The 21854-nt window shown below is 41.7% G+C and overlaps 1 protein-coding gene across 5 annotated transcripts; it reads left to right on the forward strand.

Moving 5' to 3' along the window:
• Positions 1-299: 299 nt before the first annotated feature.
• On the forward strand, positions 300-21746 carry per3 (period circadian clock 3). 5 transcript variants are annotated; one of them, XM_061831875.1, is made up of 23 exons: positions 300-533; positions 5655-6062; positions 6270-6427; positions 6521-6639; positions 7837-8035; positions 10026-10077; positions 10208-10356; positions 10535-10613; positions 10704-10810; positions 10904-11060; positions 11164-11272; positions 11362-11490; positions 11575-11683; positions 11785-11896; positions 11986-12128; positions 12204-12368; positions 13735-13986; positions 14072-14937; positions 15051-15237; positions 16355-16409; positions 18333-18515; positions 20336-20486; positions 20573-21746. In XM_061831875.1, exons 2-23 carry the CDS (start codon positions 5776-5778, stop codon positions 20684-20686), a joined length of 3882 nt encoding a protein of 1293 aa, XP_061687859.1. In that variant the 5' UTR covers positions 300-533; positions 5655-5775; the 3' UTR covers positions 20687-21746. The 5 variants fall into 5 exon arrangements, with proteins under 5 accessions (XP_061687859.1, XP_061687858.1, XP_061687857.1 ...); XM_061831874.1 differs by having other exon boundaries at positions 301-533; positions 6267-6427; positions 10029-10077; XM_061831873.1 differs by having other exon boundaries at positions 301-533; positions 6267-6427; positions 20573-21745.
• Positions 21747-21854: the final 108 nt, after the last annotated feature.

A 21854-nucleotide genomic window follows, 5' to 3' on the forward strand; every position in this document is an offset into this window, starting at 1 on the left:
GTCGTTTTTTAAATGTATCTTGAGAGATTTACGGCAAGCAAATGGTAGTCAGTGAAAATGAAATTGCCCATAAACCGATGAACAGCAATGTGATCTGAGACGTATGAAGAGTTTTGACAGCAACGTGATGAGGAGTGTCTCGTGTGGTCATTCCTTCGGTGATGAAGTGAGGAGGATGCGGCCGCCTGTCGCGGTCGCGCATGCGTGGTCCGCTCGGAGTTGTTTTCTCTGTTGTGTAACATGGGGGTCCACGTGAAGCGCCACAGTCGTTTGACAAACCAATCTTTGTAGACTCGCCCACTCTTGAACGCGTCAGCCATTCACGGGACACATGCAAATTACCGTGTCCAATCGTCGTCCAGTGGGCGGAGCCAGATGGAATCGAACTCACGTTGCACAAATGTGTCTTGAGCTGGGAATACCAGGCGATTTAGCTTTGTGACTGAGGCACAATTAAAAATAGTTTTAAGACGACCGGGCGAACCGTTCACCGAAAAATACATTGAAGTGGACACACGCGTGTGGGGACAAAGGTAAATATGACGTTAAATTATATTTAGTCTTTGGCGATTGCTGCTCCTATGTAAAGCTAGCTACCTTGCTCGTCACCGGTATTAACCTCACAGAAATATGGAAGGATATCAAAAGAGTCGTGTTTGTCTGGTGCTCAGTATTTTAGTCACGTTAACATGAGGAATCATTGTATTGATTTTAAACCGAGTCCGTTCTTGTGGCGGCGGTCGATCAACGGTGTGCCGATAAGCAGCCGTTGAGTAACATGTCTGCCATATCCTGGCCGACTGTCGCAAACCAGTGGTGGTATGTTACTGTTACAGTACAACATGTAAACCAACTCGTAATAATATTGGAATGACTTGGCAACTAAGCGTGAAAATAATTCTGACGAGCCGACAAGAAACTGTCAGATGACGTTAACCACTACGACGTTTTCCAGAATTTGTGTTTTAATCAGCTGGCTTTCGCTTTGATTTTATTTCTTGTGCTCTGCTAACATCTTGAAAATGTAGTTGTGGATGTACGTTAAATTCCAAACAAATATAGTAGTTGGAATTTAGTTGTTAGTTATCTGGTGAAATGGAGGGTGGGGGCTTGGCGGTGACTGAGGTCGTCTGGTTCATTTGGGGAAGGGGCTTTAAACACAAAAGGGGGTCAAGTGTGTGTAAATCAACCTCAGGCGTTTCTTAACATGAACTTTGTCCAGTTCGTGTAAATTAAATCGTGCTCACTGTGGTTTTTGAGTCCATCCCTGTATATCATACCCAATGCAAGGTCTCAACAAGGGACCTGTTTGAATATGCACTTCTTTTACAGGGATATAGTATTGTGAATTATGCTCTCTCACCAGAAATCGTCACAATTCCGTCACTTTGGCACCACTAGTTGGGATTTCGATTGTTGTAATTCTGTTCACAATGATATTGATTTTAAATGCTTTGATGTTGATTCCCTGAGAAGTAGACCCTAGGCAAATGAGTACTTCCTGACAGTTTGTGAGCATTGACACACCCCCTCAAAAAATGTAAAAACTAATCCAAAACCCATTTTTATTGTGTTGCTTTCAATTCAGCATGAGAGTTCACTGTGTACTGTTACATTGCGAACTTTGTGGGGATAAGCAGCTTGTAAAATGGGTGGATTCCTATTTTCCACATTGCAATTAATTAATTAATTAGTTTCAATCTGCCCAGTTTGTTTTTTAGATTTTATTTTTATATAGTGCACAGCACTTTGTGGAGCAGTGGTTTTCATGTGCTTGATAAAGTTTAGTATATGAACATTGAATAAGTAACGACAAATACATGATAGTTGTATAACATTACATAAACGTTGAAAAAGTAAAGAGCAGATAAAGATATTTTTTTTTCCTCTTAGTAATTGCAATAAGAAATTTAGCCTGGCACAGCTTACAAGCAAGCTCTTATTTCATTTGATCTAGAGTCACAAGAATCCAAATTAACCTTAAACATCAGATTTTAAAGTTAAACACTCAGGCTTCATGTCGCTGCTGCCCCCTTCAGTCACCATGTTTTTGTTTGGTTAAACATAGCCTCTGTTCACGTTCCAGGAGCTGAATCGATTTAGAAGATTTGCTGAATCGATTTTGAATTGGGGGTGGGAGGTATTGCGATGCAACGATTACTTGATATTTATAGCCGCTACGAAATGTTACATTTCCTGTTTTGCACGACAAAATGCAAGTCCTCATATTCAGATGAAGCATTACAAAAGAAGTCCTGTGTTCCTGTTAGTATTTGTGCTCTGCGTTCCATGTCTGTGTTCAGAATGGCCACCAACCTGCCGAAAATATCTAATATTTAAATCGGTCCAACTATAGCAAAATTGTTTTTGCATCAAAGATGTTTCTACTTTGTGTCCTCTGAAGGCTTTGTTAAAAATCAACTGACTGAGTCACATGTGACTTGTAAATCCTGTGTTTGTTATGCCAAATTGAGACCATAAGATGTGGTGGACTTGCTTCCATGATGTCATTCTGTGATTTGTCATTGTTGATATATATATATATATATATATATATATATTATTTTTTTTTTGGGGGGGGGGGGCGGTAATGTATGTATTATTAAATGCCTAGGGATTACAATTAGACATACTTGCTATGAGTCTCACATAGTATATACATGAACTAGGATTTAGTTATCATGAAGAAAGTAGCTTGTTGTTATGTCTTATAAGATTTGTGTTCTCTGGGTCAGGGGAGATCATCATAATACCTGCACCACTATCAAAAAAAAAAAGCTGCTGGTTTTTAAACAGCAGAGTGACAATATCTCAAGATGTCTTCCACTCTTCCAAATTGAGCTCCCTGATTATGTAATCCTGCAGAGACCATGCAGGATATTTTCACTGGCTTCTGTTTGAGCTTCTACGTCTACAGTGGATGTAAAAAGTCTACACATCCCTTGTTCAAATGCCTGGTTGTCAAGAAATGTGATCAAGTGAAATAATTTATACCCCCCCCCACCCTTTATTTTAATTTGTGTAATGTGACCCATAACCTGGACAACTCAATTGGATCAAATCTTTTAACGGGGGGGGGGGAAGAAACATGCAACAACCTGATGGCATAAATAAGCACATAGTCAAACTAATCCTTCATTGCAGAAGGTCTTTTTTTTTTACAGTACCTATTAGTGTGGTAGATCTTGATGTGGAAATATTACATGATCCAAGTGCATACTCTCTTCTAATCACCCCACAAACCTTGGGTCTCTGGCTGGGCAATTCTAAAACCAATCTTGTACAACCGGACCTAACCCAATAAAGCATGCGTTTTACTTTGTGAAGAGGAGAGTGAATGGGATAACCCATAGACAAAAAGAAGAACTGCAAGAGGCTGAATTAAAACTTAAAAGTATTTCAAATGGAGGATGCAATAGTCTGGTCGAGTCAATGTGTCACAGGCTTGGAGTTCTTGCAAGTAGGGGTTTTGGCACTAAATATTAAATTTTAATCAATATGAGTTAATTTCATGTGTGTTTCAATACTCACGTGAAACGTGGTTTGCCTCAAACAAAAGGTGTTCTTTCCTGAGTTTTTTAATACATGGAACTGTCAATAACGGGAACCTAAAGTTGGAATTCTGAACCTTCGTCTTATATTCATCTTTTGATCTGAAATCCAAATGTCTTTAGCAGTCACTCACATTTGGAAAATGTACGGGTGTGGTCAGTCATGCTCGCAGATAAAGTTGCGGGTGTGATTAGGGATGTAATCTCAAGACCTTAAAATAACTTCCTTGATTAATATAAAATAACTGTGAATTAAAAATAAAATCGCGGGACTGCCATACAGGTAAATAGGAGGTCGGCTTGCTAGAACGCGCCTTTATGTGCATGCGCTCGAAGTATCGGCTACACCTGAATCAAGCGACGAGGTGGATTTCCTGTTTCCGGGTGAATACTGGTTGTTTTGGAGCAGGCTTTTTTAGTTAACAAAGTTTATGAAATAAATACATAAATCAATGTCAAGGCTACACAAAATAAGTGACGTTCAATATCTATTTTTTCATCTCATAAAAAATTTTACACGCGCGATTTTTCGTGCCCAACAGATTTCGTGCAGATTTGCGAGCACGGAGGTGCGTAAGCACGGTCGCACTCGTCAAATGTGAGTGACTGCTTTAGTTTACAATAAAAAACAATGAATTGACTTTGGTGTTCTAATACCTTTGAAGAGGACTGTACTGCAACAGTCCTTGTATTAAAATTGCGATTTGCAGTTTTGCATTTCAAGATTCATGTTTTTTGACCCGCATGTTTTAACTTGTAAAATCCAATGGGAGCCACTGTAATTCGAGCCTTGGTAGTAAGACTCAAAGTGAAACCATATAGACTAAAACAATCTTAAATTTGACAAATCACACGGCTTTTTGAATAAGATGTTGTGCTATCATTCAAAAACATTTTTTTTTCATGGCTCCTGCTAAGCGGGGAGAGAAAGTCACGTGGCTGCCAATAGACATTCTGGGGGAGTCACCCCTTTGTCTAAATTCAGCGGACTGTTAATCGACTGCGTAAAGAGTCATCAGCTGGGACACGCCGCGAAGAGGACTGAGGTTGGGGGGGGATCATCCAGGGATGGGGTCTGTGGTGCACACACTGCTGGGTATGACTCAGCAGCCACAGCTGGATGATTTTTTTTTTTTTTTCTTTCCCCCTCCTCCTCACCCTGTGACGTATGTGGGTGATGGCCCTTACCTCATTGTGCCAGACCTCCAGCAGTTTCTGTCACCACTGGCAAGAGGCGGCGAATCCCATCATGTTCAGCGCCGCCTCACAATGCAACACTTGTGGAGCCAGACGACAAATAACACAGAACACAATATACTTCTGGGAAGATGTTTTTTGAGTTCATAGTTTGATGGCCAGTTTCATGATTTACTGGTGGAATGACCAGTGCATGGTATAACGGTGCTTGGTGTTTATATAATAGAAGTGGGGTGGTATGCCCCAACCCTGTGATGTTACTTGCCCCGCTCCAAAAAATCTGGCCAAAAGAAATGAAGTCTTAATCTATTACTCAACAGTTCAGAACTCTATTGTTCTCAGTCATACGGTTCATCACTTAACTCCAAACATATATTTAGAAACAAAACAAGGATATGAGTATGGTTGCACTTTAAAGAAAAACTTTCACATATTGAATTTGTGTATCACATTTGTTTTACTTTGTCACAAAAAGACCAGACCTTTATAGGTGTTGATTGAGTGATATTGTTACTAATTTACAGATCATACAAGGAAATGCTTCTCAGGTTTTGGTAAAAGGAAATTAACTTATTGAGTTTCTACTGCATTCTGTTCCTTTGTGCTTTTTATTGTAACACAATGAACTAAATCACACTTAACTATAGCTTCATCAATAAAGAGTGAAATCCTTCTCTGTGCGTTTTCAATAATGAAGGTATTTTTTAATCCTTTTACCAATCTTAAGTGAAATTCTGAAAACCTTTATTAAAAATTAAATGCTAATGTTAGCTGTGGCAAGTCCTGAAAGTTGCACACAATGTAGTAAAGATTTGCAGAAGGGGTCCAAGGGGGGCTTGGTCACCACAAATAAAAGCAAAGGATGTCTTTCTCCTAAAATTATTTTTTTATCCTTCAAATCTGCAGTGCTGAAGACAAACTACCTCTCTTGCGTTCTACACTGATTAAAAGACCCCATGGAAGCCATTCCTGTTGTTGACCATATGAAGACCCCCCCTGACCAGTGTGATTGGCGGAATTACCAGTGATGTGTGACCAAAGTGTAGAGATGCCCGCTGGTGACAGCTGCCCAGGTGGAGAGGAGCCTGCGATACCCTCAGCCACAGAAGAAGGTGGCAGGGAAGATGGGATTTCATCAGGGCAACAGGTCAGAGGAGCTCCATCCAGAAATGTCAGGGTTTACGAGTATGGCACGTCAGGTGGAGAAGTGGGGCAGGAAGACGAGGAGATGACTAGCGGATCGCACGACCTCTCTTCCCCAGACAACCACAGCACTGGAAGTGCCACAGGATCCACCTCTGCCTCCACAAAGAGGTATTATGACATTGACAGAATCCAGAATATGAAAGGGGGGGGGCCTTTCACCAGGAATGCAAACTATTAAGTAGAGCACAAGTTTTATACATTGTTATAGTGCACACACCATATGTTATTGTTATTGCATAAAATTAACAAGATACAGAGATATTATGGAGTTTCATACACCGGTTTTCCCTTCATGTGTCTGTCTATGTGTAGCAGTGTGACTGCAGACGGCAGTAAAGGTCATGTCCATAAAGAGATGATGAACACAGTAGCTGAGATGAAGAAGAGGCTTCCATCTGATAAACGCACCCGGAGCAAAGTCAGCACTGTAGAGGCCTTGCATTATGCCCTCAAGTGTGTCAAACAAGTGCAAGGTACGCTGCTGCTTAATAAAACCCATGATTCTCAACCAGAACGATTGTAGCAGATAAAAAGGCTTCATAACTTGTGTATTTTGTTCTGTGCAGCAAATAGCGAGTATTACAAATTGCTGATGAGAAATGGTCAGGATGAGAAGAGGAACGTTACCGCTTGCACTCGTGAAGAGCTGGAGAGGGTCACGTCAGAGCACACCCTTAAAAACACGGTACACCTGCCAGCGCCTTCCACTTAGTTGTAGTCATTTTCCCCCAACTGGCACTGACATGTTAGATTGATGACAATTTTTGTGCATATAGAGGCAACTTGGAACAGATTAGGCTATCTACATGTAAAAAGCACTTCTACATACGAAAAAGTAATGTTACTAAATTATTTATGGAAAAAAAAATGATTTCGTAAGTAGAGATACCACTGTATATCCTTTTTCTCAGATTCTTATATTTTTGTTTAGTTTCTCAACTTTAAGATCATCACATAAATGTATATATCAGACAAATATAACCCAAGTGAAATGAAATGGGTACTTTTAAATTCAGATTTCAATTATTAGGGACAAAACAAAACTGTTCAATGTTACCGGTCCCTCTGTAGAAAAAGTAATGGCCACCTAAACCTAATAATAGGTTGGGCCATTTTGCCCAGTCTTTTCCTTATTATGTCATTTGATGACAGTGGCCCTTTATCTGAGACCAGGCAGGCCTGCAGCTCTTTAGAAGTTTTCCTGAGTTCCCTTGTGGCCTCCTGGATGAGTCACTGGTGTTCTTTTGGGGTAATCTTTGTAGGCAGCCCACTCTTAGGAAGGTTCACCACTGTACCATGTTTTCTCCGTGTGAGAGTACTTCGCTGGAATCCTAAAGCTTTAGAAATTGCTTTTGTAAGCCTCACCAGACTGATTGTCAATTACTTTATTTCTTGACTGTTCTGGAATTTCTTTGACCGTGTCATTTTGTTTAAATTTTTGTTAGATCTTTTGTCCCGACTTAATTTTGTCAGGACAGATTATCTTTAAGTGATTGGTTGATTGAACAGGTCCAGAGGTAATCAGGGTTTATTGTGATCAGTGAAAATTAAACAAAAATTATGATTAGCTACAATTCATGATTTAACAAGGAGGGTAATTGCTTTTTAACACAGGGCCAGGTAACGTTGAATTTTTTTTCTTGATAAATGAAATCACCATAAAAAAACAGCATTTTAAATTCACTTGCGTTAGAGTTGTCTGATATTTACGTCTGGTTATCCTAAACCTTTAAGTGGGGAAACTATGCAAAAATATAAGAATTTGAGAAGGGGACCAATTCCTTTGTCACGCCGCTGTATGTTTACTGCTTGTGTGTGTATGTGTGTGTGGGTGTGATACTTGGGGTTTTTTGTGTGCGTGCACCTCTGTGGCCTTCTGTAGGACTCTTTCGTGGTGGTGTTCTCCCTGTCGAGTGGCTGTGTTCTACATGCATCAGAGCAGGCTCCCAGCATCCTATGCTGCAAGAGGAAATTCCTCGAGTCAGCCAAATTTGTTGAGTTGCTCTTCCACCAGGATGTAAACGTCTTCTACTCGCACACGGCACAGCCACATCTCCCGCCCTGGACCAACTCGCACACAGGTAAGCTTGTGACACAAGTATTACCATTATTATTTATTATTTGTTTATTTATTTTTTTATTACATCCATGAAGCGCAAATCCACTGAGATGAGAGGTATTGTGGAACATGCATGGACTATTGAGTAAACCATTCTGTTTTGGTAAACAATCCTAAAAATCACTTGAATGGAATTGTACACAGGGTCCAAAATAAATTGACTCCCTGTGTACATAATATTTCGCCTCATCCTCCATGAATTAGAAATGGTTATCACAAGTAAGGCACACACCCAAGTTATAGGTTTGCCTTGGCTGTCAAAGGGCTTGTTTTTTCACCAAACGGGTATGACCAGCTATTACCAGTCTGTCGAATTAAAATGATCTGGATCAGTTGCTGGGAATAGAAACAATGTGGTTAGACTAGGAAACATTTAACTGTATATCCACCAGTTCACCTTCCAGTGTAATTATTTTTCTTTCCGTGTCATGTATACAACAAAAAGCCGAGAATGTACAGCTACCATATAACTACTTTGATATAGCCGAATTATATGCATGTTAAAGTCCCTGAAAAGTGCGTGCAAATATTCCATTCCATCTTCCAAGCCGCTTATCCTCACAAGGATCACGCCAGCTAACTTCGGGCAAAGGTGGACTACACTCTGAACCGGTTGCCAGTCAGTTGCAGGGCACAAATCAACACTAACACTGAGCGGGTCTTATGAATTGACAGTCGTAGAGAGGAGTAAGAATAGCCTCCCAAATTTGAATTAAAACATTGCCAAGTAGATAAAAGCAGGCTTTAAAAGGGAGAAAAATCATTATGTTCACTCAGCTGTTTTACACTGCAGGCGGGTTTGCTGAATGTACCGATAATGACCAGCTAAGCTTGCAGACGTCTCTCAAATACAGTTGTATATGAAGCATACACATCACTATGTTTGAGCCACTTAAAGAATGCAGTAGCCAGAATATATACCACTAAGTCGTCACGTGGCTTTTTCATGCTGTGACGAATGTGCAAGTTGCCACGTGACTCTCGGGCGAACGGATATCTTGACGTCATGGACCGACGCCAGGGAGGGGGCCATCTAATAATTCACTGCCATGCTTGGTGTAGTGTCATGTTTGGCTCCATATAGCAAACACTTCAGGGAATGTTAACCGTTCATTAAACACAGCCGCACGAGTTATTCAGCCCCTGGCTGAGAGTACAGACAATTGAGCGTGTCCTACTAGCTGTAAACCCACAATGCTTGGTATTTAAACATATTATGATAGGCCCATATAACTCAAAATACATAACACTTGGGAACATAAAAAGTAGACTGACGTTACGTGTGTGTGTGTGTGTGTGTGTGTGTGGTGTGTGTGTGTGTGTGTGTGTGTGTGTGTGTGTGAGTGTGAGTGTGAGTGTTACGTTCATTGTAGAATCCATTGACGATGCATTTCTAGGGTTGTAGGAACACCCTGCCAGCTAACCCCATGCTGTCGTGGTAAAATTGGGCCTTGTAATTAAAAATAAACACACAAAAAAAAAAAAAATATTCCCAATTGCGCAGGAAACCCACTGATGCAAAAAGGCGCACTAATTTCATGTCAGAATCCCAAGTGCATACCTTGGGTTACCTTTCGCCCTCTCCCAAAAATCCAGACAACTAAAATAATGGAAAAGAATTCCAATGCTTTACCTCAGCAATTCAGTTCTGAATTCTTCTCAGGCTTTGTACATGTTGTCAGCACTTATCTTGAAATATAGAGCATCTATTTAGGAACAAAATTCCAATTTTATTTTCTCTGAGTAGTTGCTTTGCAGTAAAATGAATAATGAGGCTCATAAATTTCACAAGATTATGTAACTCTCCTGGTTGTTTGCCATAAAGAGAGGTGAAGTCTTTCGTTATAAGTATGTTTTGTATTGTACTGTAAAGTGGTTGTACTTGACAGCAAAGATCCCAGCTGAAGGATAATAGGAAAATTAATGACATTTCTTTGTGGCTACCTCCACAGCAGGGGTTCTATTTGACTCTGCCCAGGTCAAATCTTTCTTCTGCCGAATCAGGTTAGCATTTATGTCACTATCTTTATTTATACATTTTTAACACAATAATAAAGTTCTTTTAGCAATATGACAACTATTTGGTTTCTATAGTGACTTTTATATGGAGTGAAACTTAATGTCGATGTTTTAGAGGTGGTAAGGACCGTGAGGGTGAGATGCGCTACAACCCATTTCGTGTCACGCCCTACCTGCTGAAAGTTCATGGAACGGGGACCAGTGGAGCGGGCGAAGAGCTGTGCTGCTTGGCGCTGGCTGAACGCATTATTTCTGGATATGAGGGTAATTATCATTAGCACCTCCTATGCTGCACACATGCAGCCTCAATCCCGGGGGTACTTACACATTTTCTACATTCACATGGTAAATGTTTAAATTTATGCCCGATGCCTTGAGGAAATAATGGTATCTACTTAATTTCCTTAGTCTCATGCAAGTGGTGTGTTATTTACTTCCCCAGCACCACGAATCCCCATGGACAAGCGCATCTTCACCACCACACATTCGCCCGGCTGTGTGTTCCTCGAGGTGGACGACAGGTCATTACCCACTCACATGTACAAGTTAGGAATTAACTTGAGCATTAAAGCATGGACAAATTCACTCAGTTAATTGGTGACGTCCCACAGGGCAGTGCCATTGCTGGGATACCTTCCTCAAGATCTGATCGGCACATCATTGCTGACGAGCATTCATCCAGACGACCATGCCCTCATGCTGTCTATGCACCGAAAGGGTAAAGTTAGACTTGCTTCACCTTCTCTTTGTCCAGTCTTGGACAACTACAACTTTAAACAAATTTGTCTTTTTATTTTTACATTTTATGTAGTGTTGAAGTATGCTGGTCAGCCACCGTTTGAACACTCACCGGTTCGATTGCGCTGTCAGAATGGAGACTACATCACTTTGGACACCAGTTGGTCCAGCTTCATCAACCCTTGGAGCCGGAAAGTGGCCTTCATCATAGGACGCCATAAAGTCAGAACGTAAGGAGTGACAACACATGGTCACGTCCAAAGAGTTTGCTCTGGTAGAGAATCAGATGCGTGAAATGACATCAATGGTTTTGCTTGTCTGCCTTGTGGATAGAACTCCGCTGAATGAGGATGTGTTTGCTGCGCCGTGTAAAGTGGATTTAACTGTGATCCATGAAGAAATTAAAGATTTGCAAGCCAAGATTTACAAGCTTTTCTTGCAGGTGATTATTTGAATTCAGAACACTGCTCACTAAAACAAATCTGTGGGGTTTTTGCTCACCTTCATTAATTTGAGCTCTTCTACCCCCAGCCTGTTCACAACAACGGTTCCAGTGGTTATGGAAGCTTAGGAAGTAACGGTTCCCATGAGCATTATATCAGCGTAGCTTCTTCAAGCGATAGCAATGGTAACTTGTGGGAGGACTCACACCGGGAACCCGTAAGTCGTGTAATCACCACATGATTTCTGTGACACTTCAACACTGCAGCCAAAGTTTATACAATTTTCCTTGTGTCCTTGCAGATGTCGCTTCAGCAAATCTGTGCAGATGTGAACAGAGTCAGGAATTGGGGACAGCCAGCCCATTTTGATTCCAGCCACAAAATAGCTCTTCTTCGAAAACCCACCCCAGGTAGTGAAAATGAAGAAATGAAAACCACAACATCACTCCCAAGTTCCTAACAAGTGTATTTTTATTTGCGTGTTAGTTAAAGTGATTTTCTCGTCCCATAGCACACTTGATTCCAGTAGCCTCCAATCCTGAGGTGAGGGATCCTGAAGAAAGCAGGAAACAAAGACACATTCCCTCCTACCAGCAGATCAACTGTGTGGACAACATTATTAGGTATCTGTGGTCTGCATGTCAAGTTTTTTGAATTACTACATTCCCGGCCCTCTATTTATCAACTGTTTTTCTTTGGTGGTGTCTTCCAGATATTTGGAGAGCTGCACTGGCCCAGCTCTGAAAAGAAAGAGTGAATCTCATTCCCTAGCCACTTCCTCTTCTTCCTCATCCTCTACCTCCGAAGATGACAAGCCTGCCAGAGCCCATGACACAGTTCAAGCTGCTTCAGATGGTACAAACACTTGTCCGAAGTTTGTTAGTTGCGCGTTCTAGCTAGTTTTTCCTGAATTCTGTTCTCTCTGTCCAGTGGCAATGTTGGAAAGTGAAGTGTCGGTTGATCCAAGCACAGCAGCTGTTGTTGGAGCTCCTCTGACAGACATCACCATGTCCACCAAGGCAATGAGTGTGGTCTCTGTGACCAGTCAGTGTTCATACAGCAGCACCATCGTCCATGTGCCCCAACCCGAATCAGGTAAGTACCGCTCTGTGTGGAGATATATTTGGAGATCTAGCTGTTACAGCTACCGCAAATGAAAATACTGTAGTTAATCCCAAATGATGGTGTTAAGCGTTAGAGCTCTTCCACACCAAAATCCTAGCATGCTTTTTGTTTTATTGCTTAGTCCTTTTTTTAAGACATGATTCAAAACTTTTGTGTATGTAGTGTACAAAATTTATGTGTTCTAAATACCACTTGGCACTGTAGAATGTGGCCAAATCTAATTGGACTAGACCTTCCTGCTTGTCAGGAAACTGTAAATGGACTGGCAGATGGCAGGTGAGATGCTGAAGTGGAGAAGCTTGGAGGAGAGGCGTTCAGGGATGATGGTGCTGAATGCAGAGCTGAAATGAAGTCCACGAATAAGATCCTCGTGTAGGTCCCTGTGCCACCGAGGTGTTCTAGGATGAAGTGCAGTCCCATGTTGACTGCGTTATCCACAGACCTGTTTGCTCGGTAGGCAAAATACAGGCGTCTAGATGGGGACCTGTGACATTTTTGAGGTGATTCAGCATGAGGCGTTCAAGGGACTTCACTACAACAGATGTCAGGGTGATGCATCTGTAGGCATTCAGACCCGAGATTCTTGGACAATGATTGTGGAGCGTTTGAAACACGATGGTACTTCGCACAGTTCAGAGATCTGTTCAAAATCTGTTTAAACTAGAGCAAGTTTGTCTATGCAGACTTTGAGGCAAGATGGGAACACAAGGTCTAGGCCTGCCGCTGTTAATCTTTTTTTGTCAATGCATCTTCATTCAGTATATTGTACATATACTAAGTATATTGTACATTATCACATTTCTTCAGCCATAAAAATATAGACCAAGTGTTAAGGAAGAAGCAGGTTGCTTCAGAGAGATGACACCCACAATAATTACTGTAGATATTTTAAAATATCTCCCATTCATTTGAATATACCCAGTGCAGTATGTACTGCTTGTGTATGTTTTGGCCCCAAGCTTTGACATTTCAGCCACAGGTACACTATAAATCATCAATATAAATAATAATCAAAATGGTAAAGCATTGTTGTAAAAACACACTTTTGTGTATACTTTATTTGTATGGCTTGGGGGGCAGCTTAAAAACCAGTAATGTAGTATTAGTGTATGTGAAAGCTTGTGGATTCTTATTGACGAGTTGTTACATGGAGCATTTGTGATTCAAATTTTTACCTATTGGCCAATAGTTACAGAACCCTGCACACTGCATGAGAGCTCAGTCAAGTTTGACTCCTTCACTTGGTGTGCGTCAGCCTTAAAATGAATCTGATCCGATAACAGCATTAGAATTTTACCTGTTAAATTTAACTTCGTTATATGGTTCCTCCTGACAGAGGCAACAGCCCTAGAGGACGTGCCAATGGGAAGCGAGCCAACTGATCCTGCTCCAGCCCCGCTCCGTCCTGCACCTAGTCCAGCAACTGAGGAGCGAAGATTTGTAGGTCTCACTAAGGAGGTGCTTTCAGCTCACACGCAGAAGGAGGAGCAGGAATATGTGGACCGATTCCGCAATCGTATTCTTCAGAGCCCATATAGTTTCTATCTCCAGCTGGATAACAGCTCCATGGCCCACTCCCAACACAGAGGTTTGTATTGACTGACATGCAAGGATGATATATAAACATTTTGATACAAATTATAATGCTTGGTTTAAATCTTTATTTGCAACAGGTGAATATCCACGTCCAATACACGTCGGGGGGCTGAACCGCTCTCGAAGAGTAAAGCCAAGACTTAGGCGCCCCAAACCTCTCGGCTCATCAGATAGCTATGCCTCTCCACCTGGACCTACTCGTCGCATCCCGGACTCCTCCTGGCCCTCCTCAGAATCCTCCCAGCCACAGATGGGAGTGCCCTACAGTCAAGCCCCCCCACTTCAAGCGCCATTCTTTCCCATGTTGACAACTCAACAAGCCCCAGAGCAACCGGCAAGACTGCAACAGCTACCTGGAACCACTCCAGTGGTGGTGCAGCCCCCAGACCAGACCCAGCTCAACTACAACTTCCACCTTATGCAGCAAAACCAGAACCTGCCAGGTATCCAACATATCCAGATGGAACCCTTCCAGAATCTGCAGTATAGCCCCAATTTTAACAACATCCAGGTCATGCCTCCAGCTCAGAGTATCAATCCCTTCATGACACCTGTCATGGCTGTCATCCTGCCCAACTACCCAAGTTTCACATCAGGTTATCCATCAATTTACTCCCCCTCCACTACCTCCATGCTGCCCCAGGCACCTTTCACGATGGGAGGATTCACCCCTGCTGCCCCTTTCCCGCAACCGCAGTTCCAACCCCATCCTGTGCCCCAATCACAGACCTCCCCTGGTCCCCCGCTCGGCTCACCCAGAGCCTGCTCCTCTGTCGAGGAGGAGGAGGAGACTGCAGACCCGCGTGCATTATTCTCCAGCTCACGCTCAAGTTCTCCACTTCAGCTCAACTTGCTGCAGGAGGAACTGCCAAAACCAAACGAGTTACAGAGCAGCACTGGACACAACATTGCAGAAAGCCATCGTGAGCAGGGTGACAATGAGGTGATAACATTTCTCGATCCAGTTTGTCTGCAGATACTTTTCATAATCACACTTGTGTATACAGCTCTGTTGCAGTCACACCAAGGTTCTGACCAAACTTTTCCCCTCCTCAGGGTGATGTCCCGAGTGATTCTGGGAACCATGATGCTCAGTCCACATCCAGTGAGCTGCTTGACCTCCTGCTTCAAGAAGATGCACGGTCAGGGACTGGCTCCAATGCCTCTGGATCTGGATCAGGGGAGTCTGGAGGCTCACTGGGATCTGGTTCTGCCTCAAATGGAACCTCTACCTCACACGCTTGTAAGAATCCCCAATACAAGTTTTTACTTCTAACATTCATTGAAGTTGACTTGAGACTAGGGGTGTAGTGATTTATTTTAACCCAAAATTAGTTTAGATTACAGTTTGTGGTTGGTAGACCTGTCACGATAATATTTTTAAGATTTTATACCGTCCCAAAAGCCATCATAATGAATGATGAAAAGTCAGTTCAGTCCTTTTCTTCTCATTACATTATTATTGTAATTTCCTTTCTTGTTTCTCTGTTAAATGTATTTTCTTCACTCTGTGATATGGATTCCCAGAGGTCTGAAACTGAGTAAATAGCAACAAAACCAGCCCGGTTTACATGGAGTCTTCTATTCCAGTTATAATTTCTTTAGAAGCCCAAACTGAGTGAAAATGCGAAATATAAACACCTCAATTGAAATAGTCAGGCCAAATTCAAACTGAATTTCATTCATTTCACAGGGGGGGTAGGACCCCTTTTCCTAAAGAAAAGTAAAGTTTCACCATCGATGCCATCATTTGGCATAGAGCTGGGAAACGCATGCTTTGTCTCAATGTAAATATGCAGTATATGCCGGAAATATGGCGGCTCCCAGGGGAGCTTGTATGTGTCGGAGGTTTTTACGTACTTGGGGTGTTTTTATCAAGCGTTCTTTTAAAATAAACTGAAACAAACACTCCCAACTACCGTGCTGAATAGACCACAGACCAACTTGATAAATGACGCGACCTTCACGACGACTTGCACATGTAACATGGCTGTTCTCAGTAATGGAGATGTAAACAATTGACCACAGATCTTCAATAGAACGTTTAAAAAAAAAAAGTGTCCACGTAAACCCAGCTACTTTGTGGTTGGTTCACTGAAGACAAGCCCTTCACCTGTTAATCGAAAATATGTTGGTGTTCACTGTACTCAACAACTGTCTGAATACAGTGTGCCACTGAGGTTATGGGTTAGTGTCCCCATGTGTGTTAAAAGGGGACCAACACACACACAAAAACTTTGAGCGAAGTATAGATATTTTCAACATTGCTGGGGTGGAGTGAGATCTTAAGCTCCTTAAGTTATTAGCTCAGACAACAAACGGTTAACTTTCCCTTAAGTGTCTCTGTTGTCTGAATCTAGGGGTTGCACATGGAGAACGGCTGTGTGGAGTATTGGATGGAGCCGACACCGGCAAGTGTACCGGTCCGCCGACGTTACAAGAGCCCGCTAGCTGCTAATGACACAGCCGTCCAACTTGCTTACTGTGTGATCTGCGTGCTGGCTAACAATTTGAGTCTGGAAAAAAAACTGTCCATTTCATTTATCCAACGAGAAGTCTATATAATAATTATCGTGACAGGCCTTGTGGTTGCTGATTTGATTCAATGACGATATTTGTTCATCTCGGACAATATGATCTGAAACTATTCAGTGGCTTGAAATCAATTCAACTTTTTAGTCACAAATTTTCCCAGTATGATTGTGAAATAGAGAGCTGCCTACTGGACAGTGCAGGTGAAATTTGCTTGATTCTTTTGTTTCTTGTAAGAAAATCTGGTATACTTTATGATACAGTAACGGTAAATGGCAAATGCATTCACACTTTATTTGAATAAAGTGGAGCTAACATCACTTCAGGCTGGATTAACAGTAGGTTTACCTGTTTCTTGGAAGTAGTTCTTGTCCCCTCTAAATGTATTGGAAATCCAAGTTCAATTACTTTGTTTTCGTTGTATACTGAAGATCTATTGGTATAGGATGACAAGATGAACATGGGCCAAAAGTTCAGAATTCCAGCTTTTGTTTCATGGTATTTTCATCTTGATGTCTTAACCCGGCACCGAGTACTTTTTGTTTGAACCCTCTCAGTTTTTAAGTGAGCAAAATTATTGGAACGTGATTGGTGTGTTTCTAGTTGCTCAGGTGTTATCTTTTAGCCTTGATTGTTTTGACATTAGTGCTTGTTTCTGGCTTAGGGTTTCACCTGTGAAAACTGCATTTGCTGTCAAGCAAACATGAAGACGAGAGCGGTCGAAAGTAGAAAAGTAAAGAATTTTCAAGCTGAGAGAAGAGTGAAAATCAGACAGCTATTTCACAAACTTTGAGCATAGCCAATACAACGATTTAGGATGTCCTGGAAAAAGAAAAACAACTGGTGTACTGAGCAACATCGAACTGGTCGACCAAGGGTATCAGCAGCAGGTGATGACGGGAACCTTGTGAGAGATGTGAAGAAACACCTAAAGACATCACTGCCATCATCCACATTGATGTAACTTTTGATGCTAGGAGCAGAAAAAATACTGAAGACTACAAAACCAACCATTTTATCTGACAATTTTCTGAAAAATGCATTCAAACTAATCAGGAGACGCTTATCATGCAACAGGACAATGACACATAGCACACTGCCAACACAACAAAGGACTTCATCAAGGGAAAAAAGCAGAAGGTCTTAGACTAGCCAAATCAATTACCTGATCTTAACCCAACAGAGCATGTATTTTTCTCTTCTAAAGAGGCAACCGAAGGGAGAACCAAACAAGAACTGAAAGAGACCTTGAGTAAGGGGGTGCAAAACAATTTCAAATGAATGCTATGGTCTGGTGACATCAATGCAGTTTTGATTCAGTTGCTGCAAGTAAGACTTATGCCACCAAATATTAAATGTTATTCACTTTAAGTCAATAATGTCTTTTCCAATACTTTGCTCCCTTGAAAAGTGGATGGTTTCAAACAAAAAGTGCTCTGATCTGAGTTTGATAATACATCTGTTTGTAAATTCCATTAAATTAAAAGCTGGAATTCTGAACTTTTCGCCCATATTCATCTTTTGATCTGAAGTTATGCAACAAAAACAAACGAATTGACCTTGCCCTTCCAATACATTTGGAGGGAGCTCTATGCCGCTAATGGATGAAAACCTCATGGTGGCTTCATGAAAACACAAAAGTTCTAGAAAATGCTAAATCTGAGGCACCGTCAGCAAAATAAGATTGATTGTTTGACATTTGCGGCATTGCGATGACTCCACTGTCAAGCAGAGGTGAACGAACAACTTTACCGCTAATGTTAAATGGAGATTGTTGATTCCCAGTTTACCTGTGGTTACAGGCAGCAGCAACAGCAGCAAATACTTTGCCAGCAATGATTCCTCAGACACGTCACGCAAAGCCCGCAAGAACCAGGAAACGCCAGTTGAGCACCAACACAACTTCGACAATCAGGTGGAGAGTTCGCTGTGGAGCATGATCCAGCACACGTCGGAGCATGTCATGATGACATACCAGATCCATACCAGGTAGACGTGCGCACAGTTGTCTTCAGTGCTGATGAACACAGTAAATAATAATCGGAATACTTTTATGAAGCTATTAAATCATCTGCTACGGAACTGTTCTGTATTAATTGCAGTAAACCCAGCTATTCCCAGGTTATACGCAGCGGGCTGTGCCGTGAATAATGAACAAATAAATCACACTGTCGTGACAGCCTCCCTAAAAATGTTCAACGGTATTGATTTGAAAAGTAAAGTGTGACCACAATCTATGATCCCAAAACACTTGTAATTAATTGTGAACTCTGTTGTACCTTGACCTTTCAAAAATGCACCGGGAATAGAAGGTTTTTATGTCATCACTTTGCAACACATAAAACATACCAATTGTCAATCAAGAACCAATATTTCATTGTCTTTAGTTGGCGCTTACCCATCAGAATCTTTCAGTGAGCACTTCTCCTTTGCTGAAGTAATCAATCCACCTCACATGTGACATATCAAGATGCTGATTTGACAGCATGATTATTGTACAGATGTGCCTTTGGCAACCCATGATAAAAGGTCACTCTAAAACACAGGTGTCAAACTCAAGGCCTGAGGGCCAAATCTGGCCCACCGCATGATTTTATGTGGCCCCCGAAGGCAAATCAACTTGCATGGTTTTTAAAAAAATCTGAAATAAAGTTTCAAATTGTCATATTGGAAATTTTAACATTGAGCTATTGCAAGCAATATTTTGAGCCCAAACAACATCAATCCTACCCTTGATTTGTGATTACAAAACTACCTCATAAATTTCACCTGTAAATATGATGAGGTGAAATATTTTAATGGTTTCATATTCGTAACAGCCCACTGAGGGAAACCGTAACTACAATGTGGCCCATGACAAAAATGAGTTTGACACCCTTGCTCTAAAACATGCCATTTGTCTCTATTGGAAAGGTTGGGGGGGTTGTTTGTTATGGGGCGGTTATGAAAACCAGTCTATTGTCAATCTGTCTTGACCACCATTTCCCACACGCAGCACAACACATCATTTTTGATAGTTGATTAGGAATTTTATTGTTGCCTGTGCAATTTTGGTCCACTGTTCGTCAACAATATGAAGTTGATGATTGGGAAGAAGTAGAACACACTGTCGTATACGCCGATTCAGAGCATCCAATCATGTCTGGTGAGTAAGAACCTGGAATGTTTTCAGCTTCCAGGAATTGTGTACAGATACTTGCAACATGGGGCCGTCATGGGGCTCAGGTTCTCATCACCGCATCTTAGTGCATTCAAAATGCCACAAATTGTTCATTCATAAAATACACAAGGGTATCTTGCTATGCTGCACTTTTGTGATGGATGGATTATCTTGACGAAGTGCTCACAGATTTTAGCAGATTCGTAAACACTATTTGAGAGAAATCGTGTCTGTGGACAGAAAAAGTCTTGCATATTTGAGTTCAACTCATTAAAAATGTTAATCGATTGAGATGTATTACATCATCATACTTCCTTGAAACCAATTTCTATTTCCCTATAGGCTTTGGTGCGATCTTGTGGCATCTTAGGATGCTTTAAAAAGCAAAAAAATAAATGAATATGTGAGTTTAGAAAACGGCTGAAGATCAGTTACACAGAGGGGGGGAAGAAAAAAAACAAAACATTTTTTTTCAGTAAATATGCATCGGTTTGCTGTATCATTAACATGTTTTTTGATAGCAACCATTTGAGGCTAAAAGGAATATTCAATTTTGTGTTATGGGAAAATTGGTTTTCAAAGCCAATTAGTGTCACAAAAGACTTTTTAAGGTTCACCGTCTTTCTCTTATTTTTGGTATCTTCTCTAGGGATCAGAAGGAGGTTTTGGCTGAGGACAAGGAGAAACTGCGAGCGCTTCAGCCTCTCCAGCCGTGGTTCACCCAAGATCAGCGAGAGGAACTGGCCCTTGTCCATCCTTGGATTCAGCAGCACACCGTCCCACAAGAGATAGACACTCAGGTGGGACTGTGCACACTGCCTCAAAGTCATTCATTTTTGTCATTCATCCAGGCATCACGTGACTGTGCCCCCTTCTTGTTTCTCAGGGTTGTGTGACCTGTAGCGCCGATGCACGAATGGCCCAGTCACCTTTGCCTCCAGACCCTGACAGCTCGTCCCCTCTGGAGGTCCTGGAGCCGGACTCCATTGTGGACACTTGAGAGCTGTGACCCGCAAAGTACCATCCACCCTCCATCTTTTCTGATCAGGCCGGAGAATTTGTTCTCTGTGCTTTAGCCTAGCTAGATTTGTAAAGGGGGCAAGCAATATGGGCATTACATTTTCCAGATTTTTACGCTGGGTCAGCCTAAAGTGACTGCTGTCATGGGGCCATGACTATTATACCTCTCCGTGTTGTTTTTTGAAGTATATCCTTCAGCGACCAGATGCGTATTTCAAGAAGGCCGTTTTGTTGCTGCCCCCTGAACATGAACCCGGTGGACCCACAATAGGCCTGCAGATCAGATGTGACCACGTGACAGGACGAAGACCATACCGGTCGTAGCACTGCGACACACTTCAGTGACAATGGAGTACAAGTTGAAAGACGATATTAGCGAGTGGATCTCTTTGTAAATTTCCCTTGAACATGAGCACTGTGCGCACAAAGACTTTGCTTCCCCAGTTTGTGCATCCCAACACAAACCAAGCTATTAATGTACATGGTGTACACATGAACTCCTTCAGTGACCTAATGTCGCACCATGGTGGACACCTGCTATCTTGTTTGTAGATGGTTGTCTGGATACAAAGATGTGCTGCTTTCTGTCAAATATTGCTCTTTATTGGTTCCATCGCTGAAGTGTCATCCGTGTATCCCTTAGATAGATTGTCTGTCGTTGAGACGTTCGTTGTGTTAGGCGGACTCCCAACCAACAGCAGGTACATGGTGATGATCATTTCAACAGCGCCCGGGCCCCAAAAATCCTACCCTACCCTCAACCTATTGTACCAAGTACATATGAGGCTAGGATAACTGACGTATTTCTTTTTGTGTGTGCGTGTTTCCCCTCGACTCTGAATGTTGTAGCCGGTTTCCTGCCACTCTTAAGTGAGCGTGTGACTGCTGCTTCCTTCCAAACAGTGGCACATCTGTGGAAAACCAATTTGGTTTTTCTCACCAATTTTAGAATGAGATTAAATAGAACAGTATCATGTTTTCGTAGGAGACAGATACACAAAACGTCAGTGTATAAAAGCCATTTGTCTTGAATTCAGGGACTGTTTGTGACACAAAGGAATGAATAAATGAAATATGATGTCTATGATTTTTTTTTTAGTGTCTTTGCTCATCAACAAATAACTGGCAGTAAAAAAAAAAAAACTTAC

This window comes from Syngnathoides biaculeatus, chromosome 10, assembly GCF_019802595.1.
Source record: "Syngnathoides biaculeatus isolate LvHL_M chromosome 10, ASM1980259v1, whole genome shotgun sequence".
Taxonomy (NCBI): Eukaryota; Metazoa; Chordata; class Actinopteri; order Syngnathiformes; family Syngnathidae; genus Syngnathoides; species Syngnathoides biaculeatus.